Source organism: Macaca fascicularis, chromosome 3 (genome assembly GCF_037993035.2).
Source record: "Macaca fascicularis isolate 582-1 chromosome 3, T2T-MFA8v1.1".
Lineage (NCBI taxonomy): Eukaryota > Metazoa > Chordata > Mammalia > Primates > Cercopithecidae > Macaca > Macaca fascicularis.
In genome coordinates this window covers 124,200,707-124,220,953 of record NC_088377.1, presented here as the reverse complement: position 1 = coordinate 124,220,953, position 20,247 = coordinate 124,200,707, and the positions used below count along the sequence as shown (strand labels likewise).

Sequence of the window (20,247 nt, the reverse complement as noted above, 5' to 3'; positions counted from 1 at the left end):
TGAAGTGGGGCTGAGAAGTGACAACTGCCCACTACTGACCTCCCTCTTTCAAGGCCTGTGTCGCCAGGACGCTGCCCAGAAGAAGCCACGACGAGGCGCAGGCGCTACTCCACGAGGGCCACGCCCCTCCTAGAGAAGGACCGACCAGTTTTCCGCCCGCATCGGAGCTTGGGTTTCCGGAAGGACCTGATTCTGGAAGGGACCAAACCGGATAGAGGTCGCGCGCCCTCTTTCGTCTACCTTCCGGTTCACTAATACGCAATTTCGCAGAAGTGCTGGAACGTGTCGTCCCTCTGCGCAGGCGTAGTCACCGCTTGACCCGCGGCGCTATGCCGGGACGGCACATTTCTCGAGTCCGGGCATTGTACAAGCGCGTCTTGCAGCTGCACCGTGTTCTGCCTCCGGACCTCAAAGCCCTGGGCGACCAGTACGTGAAAGACGAATTTAGGAGACATAAGAGCGTTGGTTCTGACGAGGCCCAGCGTTTCTTGCAGGAATGGGAGGCAAGTGACGCCCCCTTTTCTCTGCCCAAGACCTTTGGGATCCCTCGGTGTCCCGGTTTCTCGTTCCAGTCCCCCATGCGGGGTTAAACAGAGCAGCAACCTGTTCTGTTTGAATTAAACAGCGTAATGCTGTTCGATAACACTTTCAAAGTTTCTCCCACGGGTTTCTCCCCGGAGCATATCCTGTTACTTCAGCGTCCCCAATTCAGTTCAACTTTTCAGCTCCTGCAGATGCCAGGTGCTGGAAGGGTGAGGGTAGGAGGTCACAAAAATGAGCAAGTCGTCGTTAAGTGCTCAAAGACCTCAGGAGTTTTTTGTTCTTTTAAGTGCCTTTGCACATAGTAAGCGCCCGTTAATAAATTAATGCTTCTCTTACTAGTTTTCAAATTTAAAGGCTTATTTCCGTAATTTATGATTTCTTTAATCTCAGCTGTTTTGGTTTGGTTTAAATAATTTTCTCACTTGGCTGATATAGAAATCAGGTAACATGAAAAAGATTATAGATTACAAAAGGCAGGAGATTACAAACTGTGAAGGAGAAAAATGCTGGTGCCAGTTAAGTCAGGTGAAAGTTGTTTCCTCCGAGGTCTCAAGTCAGTGTTACATCGCCCTACACCGTTGCGCTAAATGTTAAACGGACACATGCATTAGCAATAAGTCGTTTGACTTTTTTTTTGTTTTTTTTTTGAGTGAAGGACAAAAGATATTCAGAGTATTTCGTGGGGCTCGGGGCCCTGCAGGATTGCCCCAAGTTTTCGTTTGCAAATATAAAGAAATGAATGGAATTAGAAATTGGAATGACAGCTCAGATGCTTGAAAGCATGAGTTGGAGCTGGTATGAAAGTAGAGGTAAGCGATTCTTCGACCTAAAAAGTTGAAGGGGAGTTGACTAAAGTCTGCTTTTTTTAAAAAATCAAAAGAATGGTTAGGGGGAGCACAAAATTTGCAATGATTTCCAGAATTCTTATTTGTATAATTATTGAAGCTTTTTGACATTTAGAACAATAGGAAAATTTAGACCTTCCTTGAAAATCATGGTCTATTTGATGTAATTCGCTTGTCTGAAGCCAAGGAAGTTGACGCTTTTCAGGTACAGAGCATTTTATTTTAATAAGGTAATTTGGTTTTGGAGCCTGAAGAACTGGATTCAGATTCAGTCTCTGACATTTATTAATATTAAGTGTCAATCACTTAATTTTTCTGGTCTTATTTTCTCATCTATAAAATAATAAGTGTTTATGCATCTCAAAATTTACATATGTAAATGTATTTACAAGCACTTTTGTATTGCTAATTGTTACGAAGCTATAAGATACTGTATTAAAGTATTTTACATCTTTTAAGGTAGGTCATTTTGTGGCCTTACAGGAAGGAGAGTAGCTCTCTGTTGGGAGGAAATAAGGTTATTTTGAGAAGTCTTAAAACGTAAACACTTGGAAGCCTTTTAGGGAAAAAGTAGGAAAGAGTAGCAACTCAGAAAAAAATTGATAATAGGTTGTAGGAGAGAAAGAGGGTATAAAAAAGAACTGCATAAATAAAAAATGCGTTAGTTGACCTAGTAGGCTTGGTAACTGGAATTGAGCTTTTTAAAACTCTTGGAATAATTTTAGACATACAGGAGAGTTAGAAAGACAGTACAGAGTTCCCTACATCCTGTTTCCTCCTATGTTAGCATCTTACATTATCAGGGTACAGTGATCAAAAGCAAGAAATTCACATTGCTACAATATACTATTAACTACAGGCTTTATTTACAATTTGCCAGCCCTTTCACTAATGTCCTTTTTCTGTTCCAGGATCCAATGGGGATTCTACAATGCATTTAGTCATTCTTTTTCCTTAATCTCCATTCTGTGAGAGTTCCTCGTCTTCCTATCTTTCATTACCTTGATAATTTTTTGAAAAGTACTGGTCTGTTAACTTTATGGAATGCCTCTCAATTTGAGTTTGTCTGGTGTTTTCTCATGGTTTAATTGATTTTACGCATTACTGAGAATACCACAGGGGCTGAAGTGTTCTTCTCAACACTTAATGTCACAGGTCACGTGATATTAACATGCCTTCTTACTGGTGATGATAACTGTGATCACTTGGTTAAAGTAATAATCCGCCTGGTGTCTCTACTGTAAACTTACTATTTCCCTTTTGAAATTAATACATATTTGGGGGTAGGTACTCTCAGGCTTGCAGATGACTACTAATCTTAGCATTCATTGATTGATTTTGCCATTGCGTTCCAATGGTGGTTCGTTTCCCTCATTCCGTTTGAATTTATTAGTTGACATGCGTCTGTAGAGAACAGTTTTCCTGTCTTCCCGGACCATTGTTGATCTACTGGAATTAATGAATTGGCAGCTAGGTAAAGATAAATTTAAACATAGTGATCTCTTTGGATAACGTAATTATCACAGTTGCAAGGCAGCTTAACCTAAGCCTGGGAGTTAGACGTGGTAGGTTGGATCCTACCAAGAAAGATACTTGAAAAACTGGTCTTTTTTAGACGTGGTAGGGTGGATCCTACCAAGAAAGATACTTGAAGAACTGGTCTTTTTAAAAGAGTAGGGCTAGAGAAGAGCTAATGATTGGAGGGGAAAAAAACCTGGCTAGAGAAGTTTTATCACCAGAGAGTAATATATTTAAGACTTCCAAGTCTTTTTTTCCCCCACATGTTCTTCAGAACATCTAATTTATGACTGTTATACTAGATACTGCTAGATATGACATGGATTTTTATGCCTTTATTTTTCAGTTAGTGCTCATTACAAACTTGGCACCTGTTGTTTGAATATTACTTAATGGTTACGTTTACATCAAACTAAGAGTAACTGTTGTGGACTTCTAACTTTATATGTTATGTAGAGTCTGGTCTACACGATCCCAGTCCCTCACACACATCTAAACTTAATTGTGAACTTGAATGGATTCTGAATTTGTTTTACATCAGTGGGCAACGTTGGGTAAGTTACCACTGAAGAAAAGAAAGGGATCAAGAACACTAGAGGCCCCGTATTTGGAAGAGAGTTCTCTAGTTCCTTTCGTTTGTGATCCTGGAAAACTGGCAATATAGTAGTAGAGAGAATTCATCTGGGAGAAGTTTTTGTTCAAGGACCAATTGGGGCAACGTGGAAGGAAAGTATTTTAAGTATATAAATGTAAAAGCATGTTTACAGAGTAAATAGGGAATTTATATAATTTCTCTCTATAAGAGAAAAAATAAAGTTCAGGAAGAGTTTTTGGGAATCTGTTAAGGGAGAATGTACGATAACTGGTTTGTAAAATGTGCATTGTAATCTCAACTCTTAGGAGGTAACTATTAGAAGTGAAATTGAGACTCCATAGATCAGGGGTCTTAACTATGTCATTTTGAAAGTTCTGACTGTGCTCATTTTTGAGGAATAGTTGATTTAAGTAAAGCTTTCTATTTTTCTCTCTGTGCCTACCACTTATTTTCTAGGAAATCAGAATAAGCATTGAAGATTAAATAGATAAAACATGTTGGTGAGAGAATATGAGACAAAGAGCATGCAAGAGTGCTCTCAGGAGCTACCTGAAGAGACTTCATGTGTTTAATTTTTCTTTTTCTGTCCCATTTATTTTTCTCAGTTGCCTCTTGCCTAGTTCCTGTTGTTTTTCTTAAGTACCTGTTTTGTTCTGTGTCTGTTGGGGAATGTTTTTTAAGTGTTTTGTTTCTAGAAAAAGGCATAAACATTTTTCAGATAGTTTTGATCAATTGCTATTTCCAGACAATGTGCTAGGCATTTAGGACACAAAAATGAATAATAAATGTATTTTCACTTTCACAGTGTTCAAAGTTTAGTAGAAAAGGATAGACAATTGTAATATAGTATGAGTGTCTATTAAATGCTGTGGGATCAAGGAGAAATGGAGGAAGTTGAAAGCTATACAAGATGGTTAAGTCTTGAGTAGGTCAAATTTACCATGTCAAAAAGAGAACCTTCTAGAAAGAGGGAATAACATATGCAGAGGCATCGAGGTAAGAAACAGTATGACTTTTTTCCAGGAACTGCAGTGTTGTGTTTGGAATTTAGTGTTTTACACGGAAGATGAGGAAGAAATAAAGCTAAAGAGGTGGCAGGAGACAGGATATTCTGCTAAGGGTTTTAAGTTTTTATTTTGAATCATTGAAAGCTTCTTAAATGGTGGAAATGACATAAATTGTATTCTAGAAAGATCATATTGGCAGCAACATAGAGGAATAATTGAAGTAAAAACCAGATTGAAAGTAGGGAGAACTGTTAGTAGATGGATGTAGTAATCCGAGTCTCAAATAGGTATATGTCTAAACCAAGACAGAGGCCTTGAAAATGGAGGATATAGATGTATGAAAAAAATTTTTTTTTTTTTCTTTTAAAGTAGAGTGGAACTTGACTTGTTGACTAATACAGTATTAGTGAAGGAGAAGAAAACAGAATGGATAACTCCTGAGTTTGGAGCATGATACCAGTAACCAGAATAGTCATATAGGAGGAACAGATTGGGAATGAGTTCAATTTGGTGTGCTTTGTGCTAAACATTCTTATGGAACAGTTAAGTGAAGATGTTCAGAGAGATATATGTTGGTCCGATACTCAGGAGACAGATTGTGGCTGGAGATAGAGATTTGGAAGTTACTACCTGTAGTTGGTGGACCAAAGATGTGGGTGGAAGTGCCCCTTTTGGTTATAGTGTTGGGGAAGTTGGTCAAAGATAAAACATTAACATTTAGGAGTTGAGAGAATGAAAGTAGTCATATAGTGCTAGAATTTTTCTTTTTTATCTTTTTTCTTTTTTTTTTTTCCATCTGTATTTGTTCCTAGTTACTGCTACAAAGGAAGTACTTTTTTACTTTTTAAAATTTTATGTTAAGTTCTGGGATACATGTGCTGAACGTGCAGGTTTGTTACATAGGTATACATGTACGATGGTGGTTTGCTACACCTATCAACCCATCATGTAGGTTTTAAGCCCTGCATGCATTTGGTATTTGTCCTAATGCTCCTACCTCCTCTTTTCCCCCATCCTCTGAAAGGCCCGGGTGTGTGATGTTCCTCTCCCTGTGTCCATGTGTTCTCATTGTTCAGTTCCCACTTATGAGTAAGAACATGTGGTGTTTAGTTTTCTGTTCTTGTATTAGTTTGCTGAGGATGATGGTTTCCAGCTTCATCCATGTCCCAGCAAAGGACATAAACTCATGCTTTTTTATGGCTGCAGAGTATTCCATGGTGTATATGTTCCACATTTTCTCTATCCAGCCTATCATTGATGGACATTTGGGTTGGTTCCAAGTCTTTGCTATTGTAAATAGTGCTGCAGTAAACATACATGTGCATGTGTCTTTATAGTAGAATGATTTATAATCCTTTGGGTATATACCTGGTAGTGGAATTGCTGGGTCAAACGGTATTTCTGGTTCCAGATCCTTGAGGAATCACCACACTATCTTCCACAATGGTTGAAGTAATTTACGCTCCTACCAGCAGTGTAAAAAGTGTTTATATTTCTCCACATTCTCCCCAGCATCTGTTGTTTCCTGACTTTGTAATGATTGCCATTCTAATTGGCATGAGATGGTATGTCATTGTGGTTTTGATTTGCATTTCTCTAATGACCAGTGATGATGAGCTTTTTTTCATGTTTGTTGGCAGCATAAATGTCTTTTTTTTTTGAGAAGTGTGTGTTCATATCCTTTGCCCACTTTTTGATGGTTTTTTTTTTTTTCTTGTAAATTTAAGTTCCTTTTGTAGATTCTGGATATTAGCCCTTTGTCAAACAGATATATTGCAAAAATTTTCTCCCATTCTGTAGGTTGCCTGTTCACTCTGATGATAGTTTCTTTTGCTGAGCAGCTCTTTAATTTAAGTAGATCCCATTTGTCAATTTTGGTTTTTGTTGCCATTGCTTTTGGTGTTTTAATCGTGAAGTCTTTGCCCATGCCTGTGTCCTGAATGGTATTGCCTAGGTTTTTTTCTAGGGTTTTTTGGTTTTAGATTTTACGTTTAAGTCTTTAATCCATCTTGAGTTGGTCTTAAGGTGTAAGGAAGGAGTCCAGTTTCTGTTTTCTGCATATGGCTAGCCAGTTTTCCCAGCACCGTTTATTAAATAGGAAATTCTTTCCCCATTGCATGTTTTTGTCAGGTTTGTCAAAGATGAGATGATTGTAGATGTGTGGTGTTATTTCTGAGGCCTCTGTTTTGTTCCATTCATCTATATGTCTGTTTTGGTACCAGTACCAAGCTCTTTTGGTTACTGTAGCCTTGTAATATAGTTTGAAGTCAGGTAGCGTGATGCCTTCAGCCTTGTTATTTTTGCTTAGGATTGTTTTGGCTATGCGGGCTCTTTTTTGGTTCCATATGAAATTCAAAGTAATTTTTTTTCTAGTTATGTGAAGAAAGTCAATGGTAGCTTGATAGGAATAGCACTGAACGTATAAATTACTTTCAGCAGTATGGCCGTTTTCACAATATTACTTCTTCCCATCCATGAGCATGGAAGGTTTTTCCATTTGTTTCCTCACTTACTTCTTTGAGCAGTGGTTTGTAGTTCTCCTTGAAGAGGTCCTTTGTGTCTCTTGTAAGTTGTATTCCTAGGTATTTTATTTTCTTTGTAGCAATTGTGAATGGGAGTTCACTCCTGATTTGGCTCCCTGCTTATCTATTATTGGTGTATACGAATGCTTGCAATTTTGCACATTGATTTCATATCCTGAGACTTTGCTGAAGTTGTTTATCAGCTTAAGGAGTTTTTGGGCTGAGATGGGATTTTCTAAATATACAATCATGTCATCTGCAAACAGACAATTTGACTTCCTTTCTTCCTGTTTGGATACCCTTTATTTCTTTCTCTTGTCTGATTGCTCTGGCCAGAACTTCCAATAATACGTTGAATAGGAGTGGTGAGAAAGGTCATCATTGTCTAGTACTGGTTTTCAAAGGGAATGCTTTATCATTTTTATTGTGTCTATTTGATTCTTCTCTCTTTTCTTCTTTGTTAGTCTGGTCAGCAGTCTATTTAGTTAGTCTTTTCAAAAAATCAGCTCCGAGTCATTGATTTTTTTTTGAAGGGTTTTTCAGGTCTCTATCTCCTTCAGTTCTGCTCTGATCTTAGTTATTTCTTGTCTTCTGCTAGCTTTTGAATTTGTTTGCTCTTGCTTCTCTAGTTCTTTTCATTGTGACAGTAGGGTGTTGATTTTAGGTCTTTCGCACTTTCCAATGTGGGCATTTTAGTGCTATAAATTTCCCTCTAAACACTGCTTTAGCTGTGTCCCAGAGATTCTGGTACGTTGTCTCCTTGTTCTCGTTGGTTTCAAAGAAACCACTTTCAGGAACCTCAGTCAATCATAGTCTTGGTCTTTTCACATAGTCCCGTATTTCTTGCAGTCTTTGTTCATTCCTTTTCATTCTTTTTTCTCTAATATCGTCTCCACGCCTTATTTCAGTAAGTTGATCTTCAGTCTCTGATATCCTTTCTTCCTCTTTATCGATTTGGCTCTTGATACTTGAGTATGCTTCATGAAGTTTTCATGCTGTGTTTTTCATCTCCATCAGGTCATTTATGTTCTTCTCTAAACTGGTTGTTTTAGTTAGCAGTTCCTGTAACCTTTTGTCAGAGTTCTTAGCTTCCTTACATTGGGTTAGAACATGCTCCTTTAGCCTAGAGGAGTTTGTTATTACCCACCTTCTGAAGCCTACTTCTGTCAGTTCATCAAAGTCATTCTCCATTCAGTTTTGTGTCCTTGCTGGAGAGGAGTTGCGATCATTTGGAGGAGAAGAGGCATTCTGATTTTTGAAATTGTCAGCATTTTTGTGCTGGTGTTTCCTCATCTTCATGGATTTACTTTGGATGGGGTTTTGTGTGAGGGTCTTTTTTGTTGATGTTCATGTTGCTGCCTTCTGTTTGTTTGTTTTTCTTCTAACAGGCCCCTCTTCTGCAGGTCTGCTGCAGTTTGCTGGAGGTCTACTTCAGACCCTGTTTGCCTGGGTATCACCAGCAGAGGTTGCAGAACAGCAAAGATTGCTGCCTGCTCCTTCCTCCTGAAGCTTCATCCCAGAAGGGCACTGGCCTGATGCCAGCCAGAGCTCTCTTGTATGAGGTGTCTGTCAACCCTTGTTGGGAGGTCTCTTCCAGTCAGGAGGCATGGGGGTCAGGGACCCAGTTGAGGAGGCAGTTTGTCCCTTAGTGGAGCTCAAGCACCGTCCTGGGAAAGCCCTCCTTGTCAGCATCCACTGCTCTCTTCAGAGCTGGCAGGCAGGAATTTTTAAGTCTGCTGAAGCTATGCCCACAGGTGCTGCTTCCCCCAGGTGCTCTATCCCAGGGAGATGGGAGTTTTATCTATAAGCCCCTGACTGGGGCTGCTGCCTTTCTTTCAGAGATGCCCTGCCCAGTGAGGAAGAATCTAGAGAGGCAGTCTGGCCACAGCCGCTTTGTTGCATTATGTTGAGTTCCTCCCAGTCCTTAGTACCGTCAGGGGAAAAGAGCCTACTCAAGCCTCAGTAATGGCGGATGCCCCTCCCCCCACCAAGCTCTGTTGGCCCAGGTCAACTTCAGACTTGTGCTGGCAGCCAGAATTTCAAGCCAGTGGCTCTTAGCTTGCTGGTCTTCATGAGAGTGGGACCTACGGAGCCAGACCACTTGGTTCCCTGGATTTAGCCCCCTTTCCAGGCGAGTGAACGGTTCTGTCTCACCCAGGTTCCAGGCACCACTGGAGTATGGAAATAAAAAAACAAACCTGCAGCTAGCTCGGTGTCTGCCTGAATAGCCACCCAGCTTTGAGCTTGAAACCCAGGGCCTTGGTGGTGTAGGCACACCAGGGAATCTCCTAGTCTTCAGATTACAAAAACCGTGGGAAAAGCATAGTATCTGGGCCAGATAGCACAGTCCCTCATGGCTTCCCTTGGCTGGGAAAGAGAGCCCCCTCACCTCTCCCCGCTCCTTGCACTTCCCGGGTGAGGCAACACCCCACCCTGCTTCTGCTTGCCCTACATGGGCTGCACCCACTGCCTAACCAGTCCCACTGAGATGAACAGGGTACCTTAGTTGGAAATGTGGAAATCACCCGCCTTCTGTGTTGGTCTCACTTGGAGCTGCCTTTGGGAGCTGTACCTATTTGGCCATCTTGCCACATCCAAGAGAATCCATTTTCTTTTTCTTCCCTTCAAGTAAAGGCAATGATCCCGGTATCACGGACTGACTGTAACTGCTCTTACTTGATTATGTTCAATTCTTTATATTTGTGTGATAATTTAGATATCATAACATTTTCTTTCTCATTTTATTTTGTCGCATTTGTTCGACAGGAGGAAATGCTTCAGACTTCAGGTAGCCATCCCTTTGTAACTCTCATGGGTTGTCTTTCTCTTATATATGATTTTGAAGTAGATCATCATTTGTATGTATGTATCACACATACAAATGTATTAAGTGGCATGTCACCTATATTTAGAGTTTTCTTAATATAATTAGGATCGGATGGATATTTGGCTAGTTTTTATAAATGTATGCTTCTCTTACCTAATTTGTGGACCTAATTTTGTTACTTTTGAACATCTCGATTTATAGTTTTAGCTTGCAGGAGAAAAGGAATGAATTGCCTCTCTGTTTAGTGAATGGATTGTATGTGTCAGGGATATGTCTCTCAAGTATGAGTGGGTCAATTGGGTCTCAGTCAGATTGTTAATTCTGCCTTTTACTCGTTGGTGTTTTTGTGATGGTTTATTCAATGGTGATTTGTCACACATACATGTTTTCTACATCAAGTTTTTTTTTCTTTTTTTTGAGACTGAGTCTCCCTCTGTCACCGAGACTGGAGTGCGGTGGCACTGTGTGGGCTCACTGAAACCTCCTTCTGGGTTCAAGCAGTTCTCCTGCCTCAGCCTCCCGAGTAGCTGGGATTACAGGCATCCACCACCACACCCAACTAGTTTTTATATTTTTAGTAAAGACGAGGTTTCACATGCTGTAACGCCCCCTTTGGGGCTCCACAGTTGCTGGCATCTCCAAGATTTCAGGCACCACTGCCTTCCCCTCATCCTGATGCTGGCACCCAAGGTGGAAACCACTGTGGTATGCCTGGTCCAGCCACAGCCTCGCACGAAGCCAGTGCCTGGAGCTGCCCACCCCACCACAGACCCACCACAGCAGCTGGCACACCTGGCTGTGCACCATGGCTGGATCCCACACTCGCTTGCTCACATATCCCTTGCTGCTCTGTGCCTGGCTCACCCTCAGTAGACATGGGAGCCAGGCTGGCAGCGTGAGCTGAGCGCAGCCTGCCAGCCTGGGTGGGCAGAGCAAGCCTAGTGGCCAGCTCAGAACTAAGTGAGGCCTGGGCAGGGCTGCTACCCGCCAGAGAAGATTTCCAGCTGGCAACAGGACAGTGAAAAAACCTGCATCAATATCAAACAAGTCATTTTACTTCCATAGGCCTTAGTTTCTTCATCTTTAACGTGAAAGGATTTCCAAGTAAAGATGGCAGACTGGGAATATCACAAGAGCTTATTTTTTATTTCCTCTCTCTTCCAAAGCCAGACTAAACTAGTAGTAAAGCAATTTTTAAAAGGAATAATCCATAATGACTAGAGAACAAGAATGGAGCCATTAGCAGCCAAGCAATTTCAACAGATTTTCTGAAGATGGAAAGCAGAAGAACAGTGTAAATAATGAAGCAAAGCAGACAGAGGAGGCCACAGTTCAGAATACAGAGAATACACCTAAAGAGATAGCCAAGCTGCCAAAACCAAGTGAACTCAAACACCAGGTTAGGTAGGAAATCAGGAGCGGGAAGCAAATACAGGCAAGATTAACCCTAAAAGTAATTTCCCAATCAACAAGCCTATCTATCTGTATAGTTCTTGGTTAGTTTCTTATTGCTTTATTCATAAATGTGGACAGATAACCAAAATTCTCAAGACATTTGAAACATGAAAGAGACCAAAATAAAACAAAAAATGTCCTCAGAGGAGATACACAGAAAAGAGTACATTGCTTTTTATTTTAAGCCCTTCTACACTGTTAGCCTGAAGTGCTAATTGCCTGATATTTCTATTTGAAAGATTGTTTTCAGTAATGAGATGAGAATGGAAATTGCTGGGCTGTAACTGTTAAACTTTCTTAATAATCAGGCACATACTCTTTTTTGAAAGGTTTCTTTGGGCCTTAGTTGTCTCAAGAGGGAAAATAATATTTTGCCCCTGAATTAGGGATGGACCAAAAGTTCCTTTTTACCTCTTAAGATGTGATTATATTATGAGGTGAGTTAAACTATTGAATCAGATGGCTTGGTTGAAGTATAAAGACAAATGGAATGTTTAGGATTAATATGTGATTGGCCACATTAATATGAAAAGAACTTATTTAGCTCAATAGGAAAAAACTTAAAGCTTTACTAAAAGAAATGGGCAAAAGAGATTCTAATAGGTCATTCTGTGATTTATGTACAAAGATGTTAATTGCTGTGTTGCATATCTATAGTAAAGTGAGAATTTTAAATTACTGTAAATATCCAATGATAGAATAATGAAATTATAGCCACATGATGGATGGGTTAGTATGCAGTTATTAGAAATGGTGTTTCAGAAGAACTAATAACATGGAAAAACTGTAACATAATTACATATAAACTTTATCTTTGGATGATAAGATTAAGAATGATTGTAATTTTCTTCTGTGTACCTCAAATTTTCTTGATTCTCTGCAAATATCAGGTGTTTGGTAATTATAAGAAAGTTACTAAGGATAATTTTTAAAATGCACTGGATATACTTAATATTTTTACCAGTCGTATTTCACAGAGGACTTGAGGCAGACATGCTCAGTGAGTCAGCTACTAGCACCTTATATATACATTTCCTAATTTTGCTTTTAAAATTTTGTAGGTTCAACTCAGACTTCTTCATGTTTAATAAATGCTAATGTCATCTATATATTTTGTATGATTTCTTGTTTTCTAAATTAAATAAATGAAAATCTAAATGTGTAGATTCAAAATTTATCTAAATATTTCTTTTTTACTTAACCATTAGAAAAAATATTTGGAATCTTTAGGACTGTAAACCGAGATCAGAAAATCATCATGATTATCTATTTGGTACCTGTCATCAGTGTCATCTATCTGGTCTAGTATTATGTCTTGTTAAGCAACATGAAGAATCTTACGTTTAATTTCTTAGAGATCATACTTAAATATTCAATGATTTTCCACTAACTTAATTTGATAAAAATTAAGTTACCATGTAGTAACTGTATTCTATTTTAATTTTTTACCTTTTTCCCCTATGTTTTGTGGAAGGTGAATGAAGGCTGTCAGTGAGGTAGGATTGAGAGGGGATATAGGTTAACTGTTAGTTTGTCTTCTGACACATCAGTCAGGGAGGGTGGAAGACAAACAGGCTCCCCTTAGCTTAGAAACCAGTAGGCTTCAGAAAGAGATTCTAGATAGGTATGTGCCACCTTGATTGTGATCATACAGGGTCTGGTAATTGATCTTGTAGTCCGGAGTTGGACTTTACCAACATAACCAGAAATGATCAGATTCTTGGCAACAGACTCACATTACTTAAATTTATATAACATTGAAGTATAAAGAAGAAGACTGATTTATTTTTTCTGCTGCTAGGGGAGTGGGGGCTAGTGAAGAGGGCTCTCATTTCCAGAAGTTAGAATATTTATATTTACTTCCAGGGGTAGGGGGGATACCTTTTCAGATATGTCTCAGAATCATGTATTTTTTTTAGATTTTAGAAAGTGAAGAAATAGTATTTAGTGAATTTTAAGAAACATCGAGTGGGATCTAGGGTGGTACTGTAATCAAATACATTAGTATATCTGCAGAAAAAATTTGAATATTCACAGTAAGTGGAGTAAATAAAGACTTTATGTACATTTATGTCAGGATTTGCTGCCAGATAAATTCTGAAAGAGCTTTTGTTTTTAAGAACTTCTTTGACTTCAGGGAATTGTGGACCTCTATTAAGCTTTCTGGAAAACTGAAATAGTGTTTAGAAGGTTGCCTGGTAAACATGGAATTAAAATGACAGGGAGTGGGTAGGCATGAGAGCTTTTTTCATCAGGCCTCACTGTGTCTGCAGTAGAAAACATCCCTTTAGTGATTATTTTTGTGGGTTCCACAGCTTCATTGCCCTTTTTTCCTGAACAGTACTGAATGCATGTTATAAGTTTGCCCTCAGTCCTTTATTTTTATGTTAACCACCTTCTTTCTGTTGAGGTATCATTGTTACTCTTACACATGTTAATGGATTAAACTACTACTTGCTTATTTTTCCTAGGCCCGAAAAATTTCAGATTCTTCTCTTTGTGTGTAAATTTAATTAGCTTAACCCCAGAGGAGGGAGAATGATATTTGCCTCACTTATAAGTTGTTGCTCTTCTTTACTCCTAAGTCAGTGCAACTCAAAGCATTTCTAAAGTAAATTGCACTTTGCTTTCAGAGCTCTAAAACACTAAAATGTTTATGTTTTATTCAAAAAATTTAAAAATTATAGTATGGTTTATTTTCCTTTAAAAGACATTTCATTGTAATAAACACACAGAAACCTAAGACCAAAACCAGAGTATTATTGTACATATCAGAGGTTAAGTAGGAACGTTTTCTGGACTTTGGTGCAATGACTCTTTACTGATGAAAAGGTCTATAGTTTGTTTAAAAACTATCCCACTTAAAAACAAATCCATACACTTTTCATGTAGCTGACTCCATGCCCCCTTTCCAAAGCTCAAAATGGCAGCAGATGATATAGCAAACACATACCTGCAGAAACAGCTACAGCAGCTACCTGGGTGAGATGGCTGCCAGCTGCATGCAGCCTCTGCGGGTCTGACTTCACAGCATATGCCTTGAATGTGCCCCCTCCAAAAAGTATCGTGTTTATTGCCTCACACTTCCAATCATGGGCCTCAAGAGTTTGTCTATGTGATTTATTTTATAAACTATAGATATATATAACTGATAACTCTGGATTACTGGTGAATAACCAGAATGAACACTTGAAAACAAAAATGCTGTGAATATCATTAAATGCTTTTATAAGGCTAAGAGAAAGATGCATAGAGTGAAAAGAACTTCTTTTGTTTTTGAGACGGAGTCTTGCTCTGTTGCCCAGGCTGGAGTGCAGTGGTATGATCTCGGCTCACTGCAACCTCCACCTCCCAGGTTCATGGGATTCTCCTGCCTCAGCCCTGCAAGTAGCTGGTATTACAAGTACCTGCCACCATGCCCGGCTAATTTTTGTATTTTTAGTAGAGACAGGGTTTCACCATGTTGGCTAGGCTGGTCTTGAATTCCTGACCTCAGATGACCCGCCTGCCTTGGCCTCTCAAAGTGCTGGGATTACAGGTGTGAGCCACCTCACCCAGCTGAGAAGATGTTCTTACTTTAAAATGTTTGGAAATTTTTCCCAGTTTGATATAGTTTCTGGGTGCTTATAACACCCCGACTGTTTAACGTACATACTTAAGATTTTCAGAACACTTTTAGAAACTGCCATGTGATCATATTCTGATTTTGTAATTAAATCTAGTAAGGGCAGAGACACATTTTTAGAGAGGTGTATTACGATGTTTTCCCTGCTCTGGAATTTACATGGAAAGAGATGCTCAGTTTTATTTTTTCTTCATATCCCCTTGCTTAAACCTTTCTTTCTCCTATCTGTCACCCTGTTCATCCTACTCCTCTTCCCGCCCCCCACCCCCCGCCCGCAGGAACTTTAGCTTTCTCCTTTGCACTGTCAAATTTTCCTGAAGTGGCTACATCTTTGTCATATTTCTCATTCAGCTTTACCCCCTTATTATTGTAAGGCTGCTTTTTGTTATCAGTAAGGTTACTCTACATCATACCTAATTTTGGTCTTCAGTTAAGATGCCAGTGTTTGTGGATTTGGGATACAACTCTAAACAGAACAAGAAGCTAGCTGGCAGTGATAGTTTGTGGACATTAGGATCCTTCTTCCTGCCTCTCTTAGCTGCTCCAAAATGCTTCATTTCCAGATCATCAAATTTAGATTTCCTTTCTTAGACGTTGTCTCCGACCTGTGAGAGCACTTCTTAAAAACCTGCAATAACTAGGCCAGGTGCGGTGGCTCACACCTGTAATCCGAGCACTTTGGGAGGCGGAGGCAGGTGAATCACGAGGTCAGGAGATCGAGACCATCCTGGGTAACAGGTGAAACCCCGTCTCTACTAAAAATAGAAAAATTACCCGGGCGTGGTGGCCGGTGCCTGTAGTCCCAGCTACTGGGGAGGCTGAGACAGGAGAATGGCATGAACCTGGGAGGCGGAGCTTGCAGTGAGCCGAGATCGCCACTGCACTCCAGCCTGGGCGACAGAGCGAGACTCCCTCTCAAAAAAAAAAAAAAAAAAAAAAAAAAACCTGCAACACTAATGGGGATCTCTGGATTTTTCTTTTTGTACTTATGGCCTGTACAAAGAAGGGAAAGTAACTTTTAGCCCATTGGTTTCCTGGGGTCACCTTTAGTCATATTGACTGCATTATTTGCTAGTCCCTGTGTGTGTGTGTGTGTGTGTATATATATATATATATGTGTGTGTGTATATATATATATGTGTGTGTGTGTATATATTTTTTTTGAGATGGAGTCTCTGTGGCTCAGACTGGAGTGCAGTGGCTCAATCTCGGCTCATAGCAAGCTCCGCCTCCTGGGTTCATAACATTCTCCTGCCTCAGCCTCCCGAGTAGCTGGGACTACAGGCACCCACCACCCCGCCCGGCTAATTTTTTGTATTTTTAGTAGAGATGGGGTTTCACCATGTTACCCAGGATGATCTCGATCTCCTGACCTCATGATCCGCCCACCTCGGCCTCCTAAAGTGCTGGGATTACAGGCGTAAGCCACCTTGCCTGGCCTAGTCCCTGTGTATATTTTTAAGGAAGAATTTGGTAGATTCACGATTGTTAGGATAGATATAAATGTATTTATCAGAGGCTATCTTAAATATGCATTTCTATGCCATTTTCAGTTAATGTATTTGGTTTCACCTGCCATATTTGTCCAGCTCTTGAGACAAAGACTGATAGGAGTTTCTGAAGCTTGATGCTCTTATGACTAACTGTAATTAATACCCTTGAGTGTATTTCTGAAGAGTTGTTTATAAACGGTTTTTTTTTTTAATATAACTTTTAGGTATATTGGCAAACTTACTAATTAAAAGAGTTCTTTTTTTTTTTTTTTTTTTTTTTCGAGACGGAGTCTCGCTGTGTCGCCCAGGCTGGAGTGCAGTGGCCAGATCTCAGCTCACTGCAAGCTCTGCCTCCCGGGTTTTTATGCCATTCTCCTGCCTCAGCCTCCCGAGTAGCCGGGACTACAGGCGCTCGCCACCTCGCCCGGCTAGTTTTTTGTATTTTTTTTTTTTTAGTAGAGACGGGGTTTCACCGTGTTAGCCAGGATGGTCTCGAACTCCTGACCTCGTGATCCGCCCGTCTCGGCCTCCCAAAGTGCTGGGATTACAGGCTTGAGCCACCGCGCCCGGCCAAAAGAGTTCTTTTGTGAATCCTTTTGAAAAGTGAATTATCAACCTGTAATTTGTTTCTTTGTGTAAACCTGTATTTGCATAAATCAAATTTGTTTTAAATAGGGTATGTCTAGAAATCTTGATGCATGTATCTGAAAAGAAAATTTATGTTTCATGTGAATTCAGATTTGGTACATTCAAAAAGTAAGACCTGCCATATTATTTTATTTTAGTTCCACTCTTTTTAACAAAATGCTATCAAAATATTTACAGCCTAAATTAAGGTGGTGGCAAGAGTTTGTGTGAGATTGAACTACAGTACATTTTTAAACTGTATTTTCTTAAATAGTAACAGGTAGTGTGAAGTTTTGCAAAGTTTAAAAAGTTATTCAGTATTTTTTTTCGCTTTTAAAAGCATAACTGGAATCTGAAATTATTTTGCTTTAGCTTAGTCTGTAGTTATAGAAGTAGATGTATATTGTACATTTAAATATAATGTTTGTTCACTTCTTACTGTAGTTTAATACCCAGCAATTTATTGCTCTGCTTAATACTTGGAAGATAGTAATGATAATTCATCTTCTTAGTTTGAATGCTTGAATTAGCCATAAACAGTGATCTAGTCTTTAATATAAAATGGTAGATTTATACTGAAAATATAAAATAGAATGTGATTCCTATTGTGTAATATTTAACTGCACCGTTTTCTTTAAATACAGGGTTTTTTGTTGGTGGTGGTGGTGGTTTGTTTCTCAGGGCTGTCTGGGAGCCTCACTACTATTTATTACATTCTTTCTTTGGGAAAGTATATACAAACTGAAGCTGAGAACATTGGGAACTTATCTACATCTGTCACATCCTCTGCATAGCCTACTAGATTTAGATTGTCAGTCAAAGGAGAACCCTTTCATGATCTAACATGGTTCTGTTAGAGCCCGTGGAAATTGAATCCTTTCCCTGATAACTGAGAAGGGAGTCTGTGTAAGGTTAGGGAACTCTTGGAAATTTTCTAGGAACTAGGAGAAACACTTGTAATATAAATCAGGCCAGCTATATTTGTCCATGACTTTAACAAGTTGAGAGTCAAGGATAATGCACAGGACATTATTAAGTTCAAAACTAGAAAGGAAACAACAGGTCAGGAGCAGAGATTTCAGGATGAAGTTCAAGTCAAGGACATGGAGAAATTATTCAAAATGTAGGCCTTGAACTGTGTAAGGGTTTTCACGCTATGTCGGAGAGGACTAGACAGAAGCAGCCCAACTGAGTTCAGTTGTTTACTCAGTTATTCAATGTCTACTCTTTTTTAGGGGTTATAGATATTAATACAGTCAGGATTTTTAAGGACTTTATGAGCCTGCCACATATCAATATTTGAGAGAGTGAGACCCATTGTGTCTTAAAGAATAATTGTTGTGAATGCTGGTCTTTTGGCAGTGTGACAATGATTTGGAGTGTAAGTACAAGAGGGAAAGAGTATCTTTTTCTTAGCTATTGAATTTATGATTATCTATTCAATATATCTACCATGTCACTTGCCATTCCTTCATATACCCTCATTCTATTTACTTTTTTTTTTTTTTTTTAATAGATGGAGTTTTGTTTTGTTGCCCAGGCTGGAGTACAGTGGTGCCATCTTGGCTCACCACAACCTCTGTCTCCTGTGTCCGAGCAATTCTCCTTCCTCAGCTTCCCGTGTAGCTGGGATTACAGGCAAGTGGCACCACACCCAGCTAATTTTGTGTTTTTAGTAGGTTTCACCGTGTTGGCCAGGCTAGTCTCGAACTCCTGACCTCAAGTGATCCACCTGCCTTGGCCTCCCAAAGTGCAGGATCACAGGTGTGAGCCACTGTGCCAAGCCCCACTGGCTTTTTTTTTTTTTTTTTTTTTTAAACGGAGTCTTTCTTTGTTACCCAGGCTGGAGTGCAGTGGTGCAATCTCAGCTCACTGCAACATCTGCCTCCCAGGTTTAAGCAATTCTCCTGCCTCAGCCTCCCGAGTAGATGGGATTACAGGTGCCTGCCACCACACCCGGCTAATTTTTTATGTGTTTTTAGTAGAGATAGGGTTTCACCATGTTGACCAGGCTGGTTTCGAACTCCTCACCTCAGGTGATCCACCTGTCTTGGCCTCCCAAAGTACTAGGATTACGGGCATGAGCCACCACTGCCCAGCCCTCATTGGCTTTTGAAGATCATTTTATCTTTGAGTTTATTTTAAAAATATGTATACCCATGTGAGAGATTACATTTTAAATTTAATATGACTAACACTTTTAATAATTATCTGACACTGGTTAACATCTAGCCACTTACTCTGTGACCTTGGGTAATTTGATTAACCATTCTAAGCCTTGGTTGCCTCATCAGTAAAATGGGCATAGCAGCAGTACTTACCTCTAAGGTTAAGGATTAAATAAGATAGTATATGCATAATAGTTGCCCAGTGCCTTACACATAGTAAGTGCTCAATAAATGTTAGATAATTTAGCTTTAATGTTGACACGGTATTTTTTTCGTGCTGTTTTGCCAGCTGGAGACCTCTGTGGCCAGCGACACCTGCATCTGGTCCTTGCTTGTGCCCAGGCTCGCTGCAGGAGGCGCCTACCCACTAGGCCCATTGGACCACTCCTGGCTTGCACTTTGCCCCAGATCATGTGCTTGCCACAGGATCCACACTCAGCCTGTGTCTGGACCAAGTGTTCCCCAGCCTGCCTGTGTTACAGCTCATTCAGTCCCACTGCCCTGCTCTGCCAGTGCCTCCGGGGCTGGCCCAACCCTGCCGCTGCTTCCCAGTGCATGGGGTGGCTGCCCAGTGCCGGCAGAAGGCCACAGTGTTACAGCCTTTTTCCTACCTGTGTTCGGTGGTTCCTTAGTTCTTGTCCTGTGTCCAGGAAGAATGAGGTTACACTGACAACCAAAGGGTGAGAAGAGCAGAGAAGAGTTTTGTTGAACAACAGAACAGGTCTCAGCAGAGAGGGGACTAAAAGTGAGTGGTCCCCCACCTGAAGGTGGGTAGTCCCCCACACCTGGAGATGGGCATTTCCAAAATATGGCTGAATCTGGGGCTTTTATGGGCTCAGAATGGGGGAGTGTATGCTGATTGGTTTGTGAGTATGCAAAAAAGGCTAAAACAAAGGCACCACTCAAAGGTAGGCCTGACAGTATAAAAAAGCCAATTAGGGAAGGGTGGGTATATGTAAAATAGGTGAAGGGTAAGGATCAATCGGAGGAAAGGGCACCAGACGGAAAGAGAAGTTCTCAGT

The 20,247-nt window shown here is 40.1% G+C and overlaps 1 protein-coding gene across 1 annotated transcript in view; it reads left to right on the top strand.

Moving 5' to 3' along the window:
- The first annotated feature begins 312 nt into the window (after positions 1-312).
- Positions 313-20,247, top strand: part of SDHAF3 (succinate dehydrogenase complex assembly factor 3) — a 75,009-nt gene continuing 55,074 nt past the window's right edge. The window contains exon 1 of the mRNA XM_005550154.5: positions 313-503. Within this exon, the coding sequence (XP_005550211.1) occupies positions 330-503 (174 nt within the window). The 5' untranslated portion in view covers positions 313-329. The remainder of the gene's footprint in view (positions 504-20,247) is intronic.